Source organism: Odocoileus virginianus, chromosome 5 (assembly GCF_023699985.2).
Source record: "Odocoileus virginianus isolate 20LAN1187 ecotype Illinois chromosome 5, Ovbor_1.2, whole genome shotgun sequence".
NCBI classification, from domain to species: domain Eukaryota; kingdom Metazoa; phylum Chordata; class Mammalia; order Artiodactyla; family Cervidae; genus Odocoileus; species Odocoileus virginianus.
Window position 1 is genome coordinate 78,775,082 of NC_069678.1, and position 16,140 is coordinate 78,791,221.

Sequence of the window (16,140 nt, forward strand, 5' to 3'; positions counted from 1 at the left end):
AGGTCCCCATCAAACTTTTCCTTCTGTAATCTAGCATTTTGGATTACAGTATAACAGTTCACTCTCTTAAAGTCGCATGTAGACATTTATGCCTTGCCCTGGATTGTTTTTTGTGCTGTGAAAGACAAGCATATCATGTCTAAATGTGTTCCTTTTCCCAATACATTTCACTAAGTGTCATTTGTCATTATCACATAAATACAAATTAAGACCCAGTGAGATAGTACCACATGCCAACAAAAATGGCTAAAGTTTAAAATGCTGTGTAGTAATCCTGGAGATCAAAACAGTCAATCCTAAAGGAAATCAACCCTGAATATTCATTGGAATGACTGATGCTGAAGCTGAAGCTCCAATACTTCGGCCACCTGATGTGAAGTCGACTCATTGGAAAAGAGTTTGATGCCGGGAAAGATTGAAGGCAGGAGAAGAAGGGGACAACAGAGGATGAGAAGGTTGGATGGCATCACCAACTCAATGGACATGGGTTTGAGCAAGCTTCAAGAGTTGGTGAAGGACAGGGAAGCCTGGCATGCTGCAGTCCATTGGGTCACAAAGAGTCGGACACGACTGAGCAACTGAACAACAATAGTAATCCTCTTCATCTATATGAATTATGTTTTCTTTATAATTACAAGTAATATCAGTATGCATGTGTGTGCATGCTAAGTCACTACTGTCATGTCTGGATCTTTATGACCCTATGTATTGTAGCCTGCCAGGAATTTTCCAGGCAAGAAAGCTAGAGTGGGTTGCCATGCTCTCCTCCAGGGGATCTTCCTGACCCAGGGATCAAACTCACATCTCTCAAGACTCCTGCATCAGCAGGGGATCCTTTACCACTTGTGCTACCTGGAAAGCCCTAATATCAGTATACAGCTATTATTTTCCAGGTTTTTTTTTAATCCCTTTACACTGAAACTGCTTTCATCATTATGTTTTAAGTATATATACTAGTCATTATTCTCCAGAGAAACAGAACCAGTAGGATATATGTAGAGATATATAACTTATATAATATGTTATAGGAATATGTTATAAGAATGTGTTATAATATGTTATAGGAATTGGATCACATGGCTGCAGATACCAGTTGAAGTACCACAATCTTCCAACTGCAAGCTGGAGAACCAGGAAAGCTGGTGGTATAATTCAGTCCAAATTCAAGACCTGAGAACCAGGGGAACTGATAACTCCCAATCTAAGGCCTCAGAATCGAGGGTCATTGGTGTTAAGTTCTGGAGTCTGAAGGCCTAAGAACCAGGATCTCTGATGTCCGAGGTCAGGAGAATGTGGACATCTCAGCTTAAGAAGAGACAGAATTTGCCCTTCCTCCACCTCTTTGATTTATTCAGACCATCAACACATTGGATGATGTCTTTCCATCTTGGAGAGCTCTAACTGCTTTATTCAGTCTACTGATTAAGATCTTTTTTTTTTTTTTTTACTTTAACCACGTATCTATTTTTTATTTTTTTTTAATTAAAATTTTATTTATTATTATTTTTTTTCCCATTTATTTTTATTAGTTGGAGGCTAATTACTTTACAACATTGCAGTGGTTTTTGTCATACATTGAAATGAATTAGCCATGGATTTACATGTATTCCCCATCCCGGTCCCCCCTCCCACCTCCCTCTCCACCCCATCCCTCTGGGTCTTCCCAGTGTACCAGGCCTGAGCACTTGTCTCATGCATCCAACCTGGGCTGGTGATCTGTTTCACCCTAGATATACATGTTTCGAAGCTGTTCTCTTGAAACATCCTGCCCTCGCCTTCTCCAACAGAGTCCACAAGTCTGTTCTATACATCTGAGTCTCTTTTTCTTTTTTTGCATATAAGGTTATCGTTACCATCTTTCTAAATTCCATATATATGTGTTAGTATACTGTAATGGTCTTTATCTTTCTGGCTTACTTCGCTCTGTATAATGGGCTCCAGTTTCACCCATCTCATTAGAACTGATTCAAATGAATTCTTTTTAATGGCTGAGTAATATTCCATGGTGTATATGTACCACAGCTTCCTCATCCATTCATCTGCTGATGGGCATCTAGGTTGCTTCCATGATCTGGCTATTATAAACAGTGCTGATTAAGATCTTAAACTCTTCAGGCAACACACTTACAGACACACCCAGAAGTGTTTTGTCACTTATCTGGGGGTCCCTTAGCTCAGTCAAGTTGACACATAAAATTAACCATCAAAGCATATGTCCTGAAAACCAACCATCTTCTATTTTGTAACTTCATCCAATTTAAGTCTCAGTTTGCAAGTCAAAATTTTAGTCCTTTTATATTTCTGACTATGGTATGTTTGGATTATTTAAGGGAAACATTTAGATTTTATGATATATTTAGTTGTTTCTCAGCATACCACTTTTCCTATATATGAGATAGTCTCCTAGCTTGAGATCTTAATTATGGTACAATTGTACTTGGCTTAGGTAATTTCTCACATAAATTTGCAAGGAAGGCACATAGGTGATATATTTTAGGAGTCTTAGAATATATATGGAAATTTTAATTTGCTCTCATACATTGGAAATTATTTGGGTTTACACAAAAGTATAAGCTCTTGGTCCAAAATGCTTTTTCCTCAAAATTTTATACTGCTGGTTCTATGGCCTTCAAGTGTCCTATGTTTTGTAAGAGAAGTTGAATGTCCATCATTGTAGAAAACTTGTTACAGAAGCAGTGAGTAATATTGAAGGTGTATAAGTTCAAGTCAAATTAGTTAGATATGGGGAGAGTGTACACCAGAGGCCATGTTGGTACTCCATGACATCCACAGAACAGTGGAGATCAAGGTAAAGGTCTACATTTTCTAGATAAAACAAAATTGGAGAAAGAAGAACCCCTTTGATTGTAACATTCTGTACAGTTAAGTTCTAGTGCATAAACCAATATTAGCAATCATTTTTATGTAAATTATAAGGGTCATTCAAGAAGACTTGAAAAATAGAGAGATACATAGAGACAAACAAAGATAATGCTTTAAGTATATCATGCAAGCCACAAAACTTGAGAACTGCCTACAATAAACTTGGAGTGTACAATTTTGAAAAGAGAATAGAGTCTCTCCCAAGACAGACATAATTCTAATTCCATATTGGAATATTTGGAATATATTTTTCAGGGAAAACATTAAGTGGTATTATTTGGAAGTAGAACATTAACTCAAATATCATAGCTATGACCCATTTCTTTGGCAACTGCAGTCTAGGTAAAGGAAGCCTGATACTTCTGAAACTGCTTCACTTAGAAACAAGTCAGGACAAGACACACTCTGACACCTCTCAGAAAAGGAAATTCCTGATTCACAAGCTTAGGGAATTGATGGGTATTTTGGACATCAGCAAATTAGGACCAATTTGGACTCTTATCTGATCCTCTTTTGCCAGAAGGGAAAACCCTTGAACAGTAGCAAGAAAGGGACAAAAGGAGTTTATGTTAGAGTGAGCACAGCCCTTTTCTGTCTCTTAGCTGTCACTTTGTTCTTTCTATTGTTGGCATGCTATTCTTCTGGAGACATTGTTTAATATACAGATGGTGTCCTACCTCCCTCTCCGTGTGGACTTTGATTTTCATCTCTAGCGGGAAGCAGAGCCTTAATGTAAGTCTCCACTGGGACAAACACTCTTTTTTTTTTTTTTTTTTTGTCATATCTAAAAGTTTTATTTTGTTCTTCTTTTAATATAACTGGTCAATGAGAGAGTCACTTTTTTAATACCATCAAATTTATAATCCCCTGCTTTATTTCTTTTTAAAATTAATTTATTTTTTATTGAAAGATAATTCCTTTATAGAATTTTGCTGTTTTCTGTGAAACCTCAACATGAATCAGCCATAGGTATACATATATCCCCTCCCTTTTGAAACTCCCTCCATACTGAAGAATTTATTTACAGGGCAACAGTGGAGAAACAGACATAGAGAATACACTTATGGACATGGGGAGAGGGGAGGAGAGGGTGAGATGTATGGAAAGAGTAACATGGAAACTTACATTTGCTGTATGGCCCAGGGAACTCAAACAAACACACTTTTGTCCTGTCTTTCTTTCCCTTGTCCTGATTTTTTTCCTGACTGCTGTGCCCTGTTGGACTGGCCTTCCTACACAATTGTAGTGGGAAAGTCAACAGGGCAGATCATTGTTGGGTTTATGGGTCTAAAACATTTGGTGCCACTTTAGTTCATGATATGAAGCTCAAATCAAATTTAAATGGCAGTAGGCTCAGTCTCCACTGACTGAAGTTTAACTCTTTTGCAGAAGTTCTCAGTACCTTGGAGTGGTAACTTTCCTAGCCATGTCTCTGTTTCTTACTTGCCTTGGGAATACTGTCTGTGTAATCAGTGGATAGTAAGTAACAAGCAGAGAGGATTTAGATTCTGTAAGCTTGCCTAAATATCTCTACTTCTTTTCTATTTCCTGTATCTATTATTGGAAGGACTTATTATAAGAGAGACTAATGTTTAGGTATCTATGGCCCACAAGAAGATAAAAGCCTCTAGAATTAAAATATCAAACTTTCAGCAAAATGAGAAAGAGTTTCAGTAAGTAGGATTTTTCTTTCATTTATTCTTACTAGTTGGAGGCCAATCACTCCACAATATTGTAGTGGGTTTCGTCACACATTGACATGAATCAGCCATGGATTTACATGTATTCCCCATCCCGATCCCCCCTCCCACCTCCCTTTCTACCCGATCCCTCTGGGTCTTCCCAGTGCACCAGGCCCGAGCACTTGTCTCATGCATCCAACCTGGGCTGGTGATCTGTTTCACTATAGAAAATATACATGTTTCGATGCTGTTCTCTCGAAACATCCCACCCTCGCCTTCTCCCAGAGTCCACAAGTCTGTTCTATACATCTGTGTCTCTTTTTCTGTTTTGCATATAGGGTTATCATTACCATCTTCTAAATCTCATATATATGTGTTAGTATACTGTAATGGTCTTTATCTTTCTGGCTTACTTCACTCTGTATAATGGGCTCCAGTTTCATCCATCTCATTAGAACTGATTCAAATGAATTCTTTTTAATGGCTGAGTAATATTCCATGGTGTATATGTACCACACAGTAAGTAGGATTTTTTGCACATTTTATTCATGAACTTGAAAGTGCAGAATAGGAAGATTAATGTGATCTCCACTCTTATTCACTATGTAGCCCCCAAATTCTTAAAGACACTACACTTGTTTACTAGTCCCAGAGAAGTATAATGACTGAGTAATGAATTAGGGTTTGGAACTGTGGCATTCAGAAGGGCATGAAATGAATCTGCTTTTGTTGCTCTGGCTCTTATGCTATTGCATCTGCTCTTTCTTTTTGCTGATGTGTGACTCTTAGATGGAGATTGCTCATGTTTTGGATTATATGCTACTCCTCCCTGTATGTGTGCTTTCATCACCATGTCATAAGCTTCAGGTGAAGGAAGAGTTCCATGGAGATATCAAAGAGGACCTTCCCTGTGGGTCTTCCCTGTGAAAAGAGAATCTTCAATAATTAATTGGTCAACAGCTAGGTGTGATTGGGCTGAGGTCTTTCTCTAGTGACACTAACTCTTTATTTAATATAAATGGTAAAACCCCTATTCTCACACTTCTGTGTTCTTTTATCAGGGAAGGGGAATTTTAGAATTTAATGGAATGAGCACTTAACAAGGCATGAGGTTAAACCCTAAAATGCCCTTGTTCTGCTTGCTAATGTAGAAGAAAACATGAATAATCCAAGCTACCTTTTTTCCCCCCTTGTGCTTATTTAACCATGTAAGAGAAGTTTCAAGAGTGCAGGTTTAACACTCAAGTGATTCAGCTGGGGGTACCTCCCACTGCTGCCTCACTTACCTTCCAGTGTCTGCAGTATACAAAAAATGAGTATGGAGAAAAATGCCATCAGTACCGTCAGGATCACACATATATCACATATCCAAGTACTATACAATGGGTATAGGTCATCTGAATCAGTGACTGGAAAAGAGGGAGGATTTTTTAGAAAATGTATTTTTGAAACAAAATGAAATAGAATTGGAAAAGATGCACAAATAAGGGAAACATGTGTAGAGCCCACTTGATAAGAAGATGGAGCATTGATAAACGGAAATCTGCCTTCTAGCCCTCATTTACTTGTATTTTCTGAGCCCAGGTTGTGACAGCACCTCCAGGCTTTATGACAAGATAAGACTTGCTAGTTTGGATGAACTAGGGTGCACGTGCAGTTTGGACTGAGTCTTGAATGCAAACTGTGAAGTTCCATCTCTACTCACTCATCCACAGATAACTGAACACAGACTCTACTTTGTTTTTATACTCTTGGTTAGGAGATATAGAAGCAAAACATTCCAGAAATGTCATAGATATAATACAGTGGGCCTCTGTGAAGGTGGCTAAAACAAAATTATTTGTAACTGCAGCTCAGTGGTGGAAGGCAAAATTTGAATATGCACTGGATATGATCACAATATTGAAGGAGCTCAATCTATTTAAATAACAAATGGACAAACAGTGATAAAAGGGAGTCATCATCATCCAGTTCAAATCTTTAAAGTCTGTCATAGTGATAAAACCCTGGAAGAACAAACTGAAAAGTTAGAGATAGTAGTCTTCATTTCATTAATGCCAAATGTTGTCACTAAAATGTACACTCCAGGAGGTCAGGGTCTTCTCATTTTTTGTTTATTACTGAATCCCCTGTTCTTAGAAATAAGTCTGGCCATTATTAAATATTTGTTGAATGAATTAGAACTACAAAAACAATATTAAGCATAAATCCAAAACAGATTCCAAATAATTTTAGATATTTCAATTATAAGACAGAATCTTATAAAACATTATGCATATTATATTCCCAAAATTAAAATAAACAAGAAATATTAGATAAGTAAGAAATATATGCAGTACAGAAAATGAGACTTGGTACCTGTGGAAAGTAGTAAATAGATGAAATTGAAACATAACATCTAAAATAGAGAATTTGAAGGTGGGTTCCAAAACAGTGTAGTTATATTTCAGGAGGTAACTGATAAACTAAATAAAAGATGGGAAGACACGAACATGAAGAGAAAACAGAAAATAAAAAAGAGAAGGAAAGAGACATATACCATGGAGTAGAAAGTTCTGATTGATAGTTATCTACAGCTGTAAAAAAAAGAGTTAAAGAATGGAAAAAGGGAAGAATTTGAAATAATGGTAGTTGACAATTTTTGAGACCTCATTAAAAAAACACTAATCAGAAAATCAGGGAACCCTAAAAATACCTATTACGAAAAATTTTCTAAATCCCACGGTAAGGTATGTACACGTGTGCACACATGTGCGCGTGCGCACACACACACACAGGCCAAAAAAATTTCTTTAATCAGTCAGAGGATAAAACAGTTCACATTCAAGAGTCACAGTCAAACTGACAGCAGATTTCTGAATAGAATAGAAGCCAAAATAGTGACATAATATATTCAATGCACTGGAAGAAAATAACTTCCAACCTAAAATGCTGTAACTATTGAAATAAAGTTGAGGTAAATGTTGCCAGTCAGAATGTTAGTATTTGTAAAGTCTGAGATGCAAGAAAGAATAAATGTATTTAAAAAACTGTAATTATATAGATAAACTTAAATAAACAATGGTATATAAAGCAATGGTTGTAATAACCTCTTCTGAGGCTTAACTATACACAGCATTAAAATTCCCAACAACCACAATATGTAACTCAACAAGGCTAAATGCTATTGAATTAGTCTAAAGTTGTTTTATCTTCTAATGGTGTTTAAAGTATTAATTCACTTTGGACTTGGTAAGTTAAGCGTATGTGTTACAATTTCTAAGGGAATCACTTAGATAATAGAAATGCTGTATAAATTATATGCCAACTATAAGTGAAAACAGATGGAATTGTTTGAAATTATAAAAATAAAAATGGAATTACTAAAAATATACAACAAAAGTGAATGCAAGAATGGAAACATACATAAAAGAGGATGGTCACAAAATATTAATAAGCACAAAATATTATTAGGGATTTGAAACATCAATAAGCAAAAGGGATAAATGATCCATTTAAATGACAATTATCAACATCAATTTAAACATTAAAATGTAATTATATGATTTTTTGCAAGAAGAATATAAAAACATAAGCACACAGACAAATTTAAATAAAGATTTTTATAAGATTGAGGGTTAAAAAAAATATACAATGCCAACAAAAGATTACCAGTGTAGCTATACTACATTTAACAAAATAGATACTAAGGCAAGAAAGCATTATTACCTACACTGTAATGATTAATATTCTCTTTCATCAGTAACATCTATCAATTTTAAATGAATGTATAACTAGTATGGCTTCAAATTAAAGAAGTCTAAAGAAAAATTGACAAATTACATTATTTATATTCAATGCAATTTTGATATTTTGGACTTAAATTTTTATCATTTTTTAAAATTTACTTTCTATATTTCTCCTATTTCTTATTTCTGTTTCCTGTTTACTGAATTTTTGAAGTACTTTGAGCTTTTTATTGTTGTATTTTAATTTATCTTTTGTGTTTTGAAATTCTATCATTTTACACAGTTTTGTTTATTTTTTCTGTTTCAATGATTGCACTAGGCATTAAAATATACATATTCAACTTTCTACAACTTACTTGGAATCACAATTTTACCACTACAATTAGGTCCATTTAATTATCACTACTTTATGTTGTAATTGTCTTATACATTACGTCTATATCTAGATACATTAAAATCCAGTGCAACAATATTGATTTTTGTTTTCCACTATCAAATGTTCTGGAAGGTTTTTTTGTATGTTTGTTTGTTTTTACTTACCTCCATTACTATGATCTGAATTTTCCTGTCCCTCTCAAAATTTATATGTCAAAATCCTAACACCGAATGTGATGGCATTAGTAAGTGTAGCTTTGGGGAAGTCATGAGGTTGGAACCTTCATGAATAGGATTAGGGTTATTATAAAGGAGACCACACTAAGTTCCCGGGGCCCTTGTGCCATGTTAGGACATAGTGAAAAGGCGCCAGCTGTGGAACACGAAGAAGACCCTCACTAGAATATGATCATCCTGGCACTTTAACCTTTGACATTTCAGCTTCCAAAACTGTAAGAAATTAATTTCTATTGTTTATAAGCTGCCAGATCTGTGGCGTTTTATTATAGTAGCCTCAATGGACTAAGACCAAGCCAGTGATTTCCAGTGATGGTATCTTTGTCCAGAGTCAATTCATAGGACAACATAGAGAGAAATAGCCAATGGTTTTTCAAGAACTCAAGAGAAGGACATAATAGATTTATCCAACTATTTACCATTTCTCTTGTGCTCTGCTTAGTCACTCAGTCGTGGCCGACTCTTTGTGACCCCATGGACCATAGCCCACCAGGCTCTACTGTCCATGGAGATTCTCCAGGCAAGAATACTGGAGTGGGTTGCCATGCCCTCCTCCATGGGATTTCCCCAACCCAGGGTCTCCTGCATTGCAGGTGGATTCTTTACCAGCTGAGCTATACAGGAAGCCCACCATTTCTCTTACTCTTCCTTAATCCCTAATGTTCATATTTCCTTCTGGTATTATTTCCCTTCTGTTTGAAAAAAATTTTTAAGCAATGCTTCTCAATAGCTAACCTGAAACTAATGGTGTGTAGGTACATGATAGATAGATGATAGATAAATATGTAGATGTTAGAAAGTTAGATAAATAGATAGATACATAGATAGTTATTACAGCATGTAAATCATAGTCTGACATCAGTTTTGTACAGTCTTACATAGTTTTACTACTTTCTAATTAACTTCATAGGATTGGCCTTTGTGTTCATCTTTGTAAGGATTTGAGACTTGGGTTTATAAATTGAGGTGCAAATGGTTTATACATACCTGGACATGCAAATAGTTTATATATAACTGGAGATGCAAATGATTTATAACTGGAGATGAAAATGTGCTTTGTTTGTGGGCAATTAAGAAATATGTAGTAGATTGGGAAAAGCCCTAGCAAATAATAAAGGAATTCTTTTGTTTACTTTGACAGTCATTGTTCTACATAAATATTTCCCAGTGATTGCAACTGATGAAAAGTATTGCTAAATTCTCAGATATTAGCATCATAAGGCATATGGCATAGTATAATTGTACTTCTAAATGACACCTAAATATATAGTAAAGAGAGTTAAGAGAAAACTTTCAATAGTTTTGAAACTGAGTAGATAATAAAAACAAGCAAAAATTTACATTTTAATTTTTTCATTAATTTTTCAAAGAAGATCTCTAACTCAAAACTGCTTATGAATCATGATTTGGAGTCAATCTATAGGTAGCATCAATAATTGGGTTTTACAATGGAAAAAGATATATAAACGTGTAACTAAATCACTTTACTGTACAGCAAAAAGTAACTTAACATTGTAGATCACCTATAGTTCAATAAAATAATTTTTTTAAAAAAATTGGGTTTTGTCCAAGTGCCCCTCCACAGATGATTGGTTTAAGAAGATGTGAGATACACACACACATACACAGGAAAGTTACTCAACCATAAAAAAGAACTAAATATTGCCACTTGCGGCAAGATGGACAGACCTACAGAATATCATATAAAGTGAAATCAGACAAAGACAAATACTATGTGATATATGTGGAACCTAAAAAAATACATATGAATATATATATATATAAAACAGAAACAAAGACAAAGAGAACAAACATGGTTACCAAAAGGTAAAAAGGAGGCAGGAGAGAGATAATTTAGGAGTGTGGGACTAACATATACAAACTACTACACATAAAATAAATAAGCAACATGGATTTAGCCTACAGCACAGGGAGTTATTAATATATTCAATATCTTATAATAACCTACAATGAAAAATAATTTTGAAATGTATATATATAAGCTAATTACTTAGCTATATACCTGAAGCTAACACAACACTGTAAATCAATAACACGTCAAAGAAATAACAATTGGGTTTTTTAAGTATGTGCCTGGATTTGATAAATTTGGATGAAATGGCTATAAGGCCTGAAGGAATGTATATTTTCCCTTGGAACACAAGCAAACATGACCATAAGTGGTGGCAGAAATACAGCTATCAGTACAGCCTAAAACTCTGGGCCTCAGACATTTCAGGGAGCAGAATCTAAAGCCTCTGGCATGTCACCTAAGCCCCAACTCCTTATCCTGTTGCTTTTACAAAGATCACCCAGCTTTATTTAAATACTACTAATAACAAGGGCACCAGGCAAGAGAGACCTGTTTCATAGTGCCGTTTACCTCCATTCTTGAATATCAAGTAGATAGGGGAGATGCCAGCATGTATCAGGAAAGGGATACAGTCTGAAAAGAGAACGAACCATCTGTTCTGTGAAACTGAAAAAAAAAAAGTCAAAGAGAAAGAGAGTTAGGAAGATAGGCCTTTGGGGATACATTGGAATAACAACAAACATTCTGGTTACAGGAAACTTTGGAAAGGTCTCATTGCTATATCTACTCATGTGTGTTTAGCCTATGTCAGAACTCAGGCACAAAAATTAGGAGTTGGGTTGAAGTTGGGCTTACAGACATTTACATTGAAGATAGAGAAGGGTTAGGAAGAATTACCTCCCTCTGCACAATGCAGCACATGATCAGCCTTGAAATAAGATCTAGAAAGGGTAGGGGCCTGGTTACTATAACCTTGTAAATGCTTAAGGGTCTAAAGTTTATAGAATCAACAAAGTGGTACTTTGCGGAAATTCTGAATTAGCTAACAGGACAAAAGTACCTTGGAAGCCAAGAATTTAACAGATGTAAGAGCCTTAAGGTAAAAATGAAAGCCCCTCCCCTACAGCATCTCTGTCATTTAGCTACTTAATCTTTGCTTGAATAGTCATGTACTAAGAAGCTTACAACAATGTAAGATCATTTCAAGACTAGACAACTCTTCTTATTAAACCATGAGTTCCTACAGCAAGCAAGATGAAAAAGATTCATTTATTGATTCTTAACATTTCTACAGGAAAATGACAAGGTTGTTGGGTAATCCTGAAATACACTATGCAAGGAACAAATAACTGAATGCTTGGCTTAGAATAGAAAAGGTCCAGAAAGTGTTTGCTTTTATTTTTGCCTTAGTTCTTTGTTTTGTTTTTTAAATCACAAATACCAGAAATTACCAAAAAGAAAGTTCCAAAAGGAAGAGTTTTCTCATGTCACCCTAGAAGTAAACTCTACAAGGGCAAAGACTTTTTGGCTTTTTCCTTGTACTTTATTGTCAATGTCTAGAACAGTACCTAGTATCTAGGAGAGGTTTAATATAAATATGTTGAATAAATAAGTCAATTTTGTAATAAGCCAGTGACCTCCCCCTCATTGTAAAATAAGCAAAGCATAACCTTGATAAGACACAACATCAACATGAAGACAAGCATGGTGGCTGGAGCAAAGTGCTTGACGTTTGAAACATCTGGGTTCCAATCTTGCCTCTATATTTATAGGTCATTTGAACTTGAACAAGTCGCTTAAAAACTCTGCTCCTTAATTTCTTCATCTAAAGAATAATTATAATAAATAGAGCCTACCTTATAGGAATGTTTGGGTAAGTTAGTAAGTGGTTTACTACTTATTGTTGGTTGCATCGGTTGACATATGATAAATACTCATTCAAGGTTATAGAGGGATTTATGAATTAAGTAGAAGCCTGGACAAGTTGAATCCTATGTTCTTTTTTAGCCTTGTATTTCCTGAGTCATAGGTAAGTCTCATTTTCATGACAGCTCTCAGAAGGAACCTGTCTTGTGAACTGTGTTTGTGTCATTTTTTCACCATATATCAGATAATCTCCCAAAGTCTCTTGATCCATCTCTTCCTTCTTTCAGAAAAGCCTAGAAGGTATGACAGCTTCTTTCTCTCAGAAAGTCTAAAGTATTTGAGGTCATAAGCAGTCACTTCTATTATTCATCTTGCATGGTCTGAAGTTCCTAAGGTCAAAGTCATTCTCCAACATATCTGATAACTTCAACTGCCCTCTGTTTTCAGTTCACTTAAATTAAGCCTCCATTTCCTACTTCTAATGGGGGGAAAAGAGTGTATGTTCAGGTTAATTTATAGGAAGAGAAAAAGTGGAGTTGAGAGCAAACTGAGAAGGGACAAAAATCTGGGTATTGGTCCATATGTTTTTCTTTTATTCTTGTTATCAGGTAAAATATTCTGAACCATTCTAGTGATAAGTTTAAAGATCCATGGCTGCCTATGGGAAAGGACAGATTATTATCATTAAGATTTCAGAAAATGGCCCAAGTGATGGGAAACAGTATCTCTGAAAGGACCAGGAGATTTTGGTAGTGCTAGACACTATAGCAGCAGCAGTGCTGGAGAATCACATAAGGAGAGAAGATGGCAGCCTAACCCAATATAACTCAAGACATTGAGACCGTCTTTGACAGAGGAGTGGGATACATTGAGGTGTGGGTTTATAATTTTGTATGAGCCTTCCCTGGGCATTTGATATCAGGTAAATAAGGGGTGACTTCAGAGCTTTTTACCTTTCCTGGGTAAAATACAGTTTATGCTGAAACACAAAAGAGCAAGTAAAATGATCAGATATATCAGGAGGTATAAGTTCTCACATAACATCCCCGCACACTTTGATTTGAACAGGATATCTGAAAGAGAGAGAAAGATGTGATAAGCAGGGCAGTGGTATCACAAGCCTCCATGGGCATAGACTACTGCTGCTAAGGAAGCAGGACCCCCTCTCAAGGCCCCCATTACACTATGTACTATGTACCAGGCTCAGATGAAGGCTACTGTCCTATGAAGCTGGAGTGGGGCATAGACTAAAATTAGGCAATTTAGGTGCCAAGGATGGGGCAGGCTTGGATTGGACGGGGGAATAACTTCCTACTTTTTTCCTTTTAATTCTAGGGGACAAATCATGAAATGAAAAAAATTATAGGACAGGGACCTGGGCATGACAATACATGTAACATTTGGGGTTGCCAGTGGCCATGGAACTAGATCAGGACATGCCTCAGTGAAATTTTATAAAGTTTCAAAAACTGCAAAATCTCTGAAATTCTAGAAATAAAACTGAGTCGCCTAACATTCAGTGTTTAAATTCTCTCTAGTTTAGGACTGACATGATAAAACTTCCCCTAGGAAAGAAAACCTAATATCCTTCTCAAAGTATTTTGTAAAGCTATGAATTGCTCAGTGGAAATAAATCAAGGAAGTCCTCGAACTCCCCAAAATGCATAAAAGTGTAATGCCAGCATTTGCCCCATCATTACTATCAACTACCAGTGACCTGAAGTTGTGGTTTAATTGCTGTTGTGTCTGACTCTTTTGCGACCCCATGGACAGAAACCCCAATTCTAGCTATTACAGTGGCATATGGTCACCAAGTGAAATATTATACAGTATCAGTCTCTTCGGCAGTTAGCTGTGGCAATTAATATTAAGTCAATGGGAGAGAACTGGAGTGATAGATGCAACTTCCAAATGTGAAAGGAAATTGCTTTTTTCCTGCTTCTTCCCTTTCTACATCCCCAAGACTTGGGATAAAGTTGTAATGATGAAAATCAGACCTAATCATGCAAGGAGGACTAGAACCTTTGAGGCTGCAAAGCAGCAAGGTAGAAAGAACCCAGGTATCTGAGTATCTCAAGGAGTATAGAGAGCCTCGTAAACTATTTGACTATTTCTGTTGTGTTTGAACTACTGCTGGGGATGGTAATCTTTCTGTATAAGAGTTGAACTGTTGTTCTAACTAAATGGGCCTTTTCTCTCCTTCTGTCATTTCCATCCACCTTGACTTCTTTGGGGCCTGTACCTAGTCACTGGCTGAAGCACAAAGGACACAACTCATTGTGTTTACCTCTGACTTCCCTGATCACACTTACCCTTTGTCAGAAAAAAAAATAGCCTTGCTTAGATCATAGGTACTCACCATGTGAACTGGGCCCCAATCTTAGATTTGTCACTTACTGGTTGCTGGATATTTACTAACTGTTCTGTATATCTATTCATAAGGTGATAATAAAGACCACTTGTGGCATCCGTAATTGTTAAGTCAATCTGTTTTGCATTTTGCTTTATGTCTTGTAAAGCCATTTCATTTGTAATATTTCATTTCAAATTCAAAATGCCATCTATCTATGCTATCATCTCCAAACGAGAAAAATGAGTGGTCTTAAAGGTTAAGTGGATCTAGAAATCTAGAAAGAGTAAATATAGCACTCAAATAATAAAGTTCACAAGGCTAGAAAATAGTGGATCTAGCATTTGAATGACATATAATTTTTGAAGCCTTAACATGTTAAACAGAGTAAGGGCTCTTTATCTAATTAATGTAATTATTTCCATTTAAAAAAATATCCCCTTTAACATCTTATGTTTTCCCTGCTCCCGGGAACTTAATAAAGTTTAAATATTACATGTCTAGAGCAGTTTGTAGTTTATAAAGCAATTTCACATTTATTTATTTCAGTCAGTTTTATCTTTCGCCTGTCACATAGATGAAAACAGTTTCTCCTTGATAGAGCCAAGCCGCAAGCACTCACCTGGTAGGATAACACCTGCCCTTTTCTCTTGACCAGTGACTGGATTACAAATGCAGCAAGTGACAGGACTGTGGGTGCTGTTTTTGAGAAGAACACTCATCTTCAGGTGCAATAATCCAGCTCCATCCACTGAGGAGGACTTTGATGAGTATGGAATTACGTTTCCCCTGCTGTCTCTCCACTCCATCTGGGGTGATGGGAACCACCCTCCCGAATTACACTCCAGCATGAGCCCTTTTGTGTCAGGAACATGAACATTAATCTGTACATCCAAGCCTAGAGCTGAAGGAGAAGACAGAAATACTATTATATTTATTGTTGTGGACTCAAAAGCTGAAACATAGTTTCCTCTGATTCTCTGTGGTCTGTTATATACACCGTAAGTTTAATATGGATGGGCAAATTAGGGCAAGGGTAATACTCTAATCCGGGAGTATATCAATATCAATAACCTCAGATATGCAGATGACACCACCCTTATGGCAGAAAGTGAAAAAGAACTAAAGAGCCTCTTGATGAAAGTGAAAGAGGAGAGTGAAAAAGTTGGCTTAAAGTTCAACATTCAGAAAACTTAGATCATGGCA

At 36.1% G+C, this 16,140-nt stretch overlaps 1 protein-coding gene across 1 annotated transcript; it reads right to left on the minus strand.

Moving 5' to 3' along the window:
• Positions 1 to 4,652: 4,652 nt before the first annotated feature.
• On the minus strand, positions 4,653 to 15,832 carry LOC110122249 (selection and upkeep of intraepithelial T-cells protein 9-like). Its single transcript, XM_020869679.2, has 5 exons — positions 15,557 to 15,832; positions 13,538 to 13,657; positions 11,289 to 11,384; positions 5,852 to 5,974; positions 4,653 to 5,486 (listed from the first exon to the last, which is right to left on the minus strand). The coding sequence occupies exons 1-5, from the start codon at positions 15,783 to 15,785 to the stop codon at positions 5,458 to 5,460; spliced, it is 597 nt and encodes a 198-aa protein (XP_020725338.2). The 5' UTR covers positions 15,786 to 15,832; the 3' UTR covers positions 4,653 to 5,457.
• Between the last annotated feature and the right edge of the window lie 308 nt (positions 15,833 to 16,140).

Bases quoted from the DNA above. Each gene is read 5' to 3' on its own strand.
- LOC110122249 (XM_020869679.2), bottom strand. From the start codon at position 15,785: ATGCTGGAGTGTAATTCGGGAGGGTGGTTCCCATCACCCCAGATGGAG. The intron at 11,385-13,537 runs GTAAAAAGCTCT...TTTTTTTTTCAG, and splicing joins CTGTATTTTACCCAGGAAAG to TTTCACAGAACAGATGGTTC. The intron at 5,975-11,288 runs GTAAACGGCACT...CCTCTTTTCCAG, and splicing joins CTTGATATTCAAGAATGGAG to TCACTGATTCAGATGACCTA.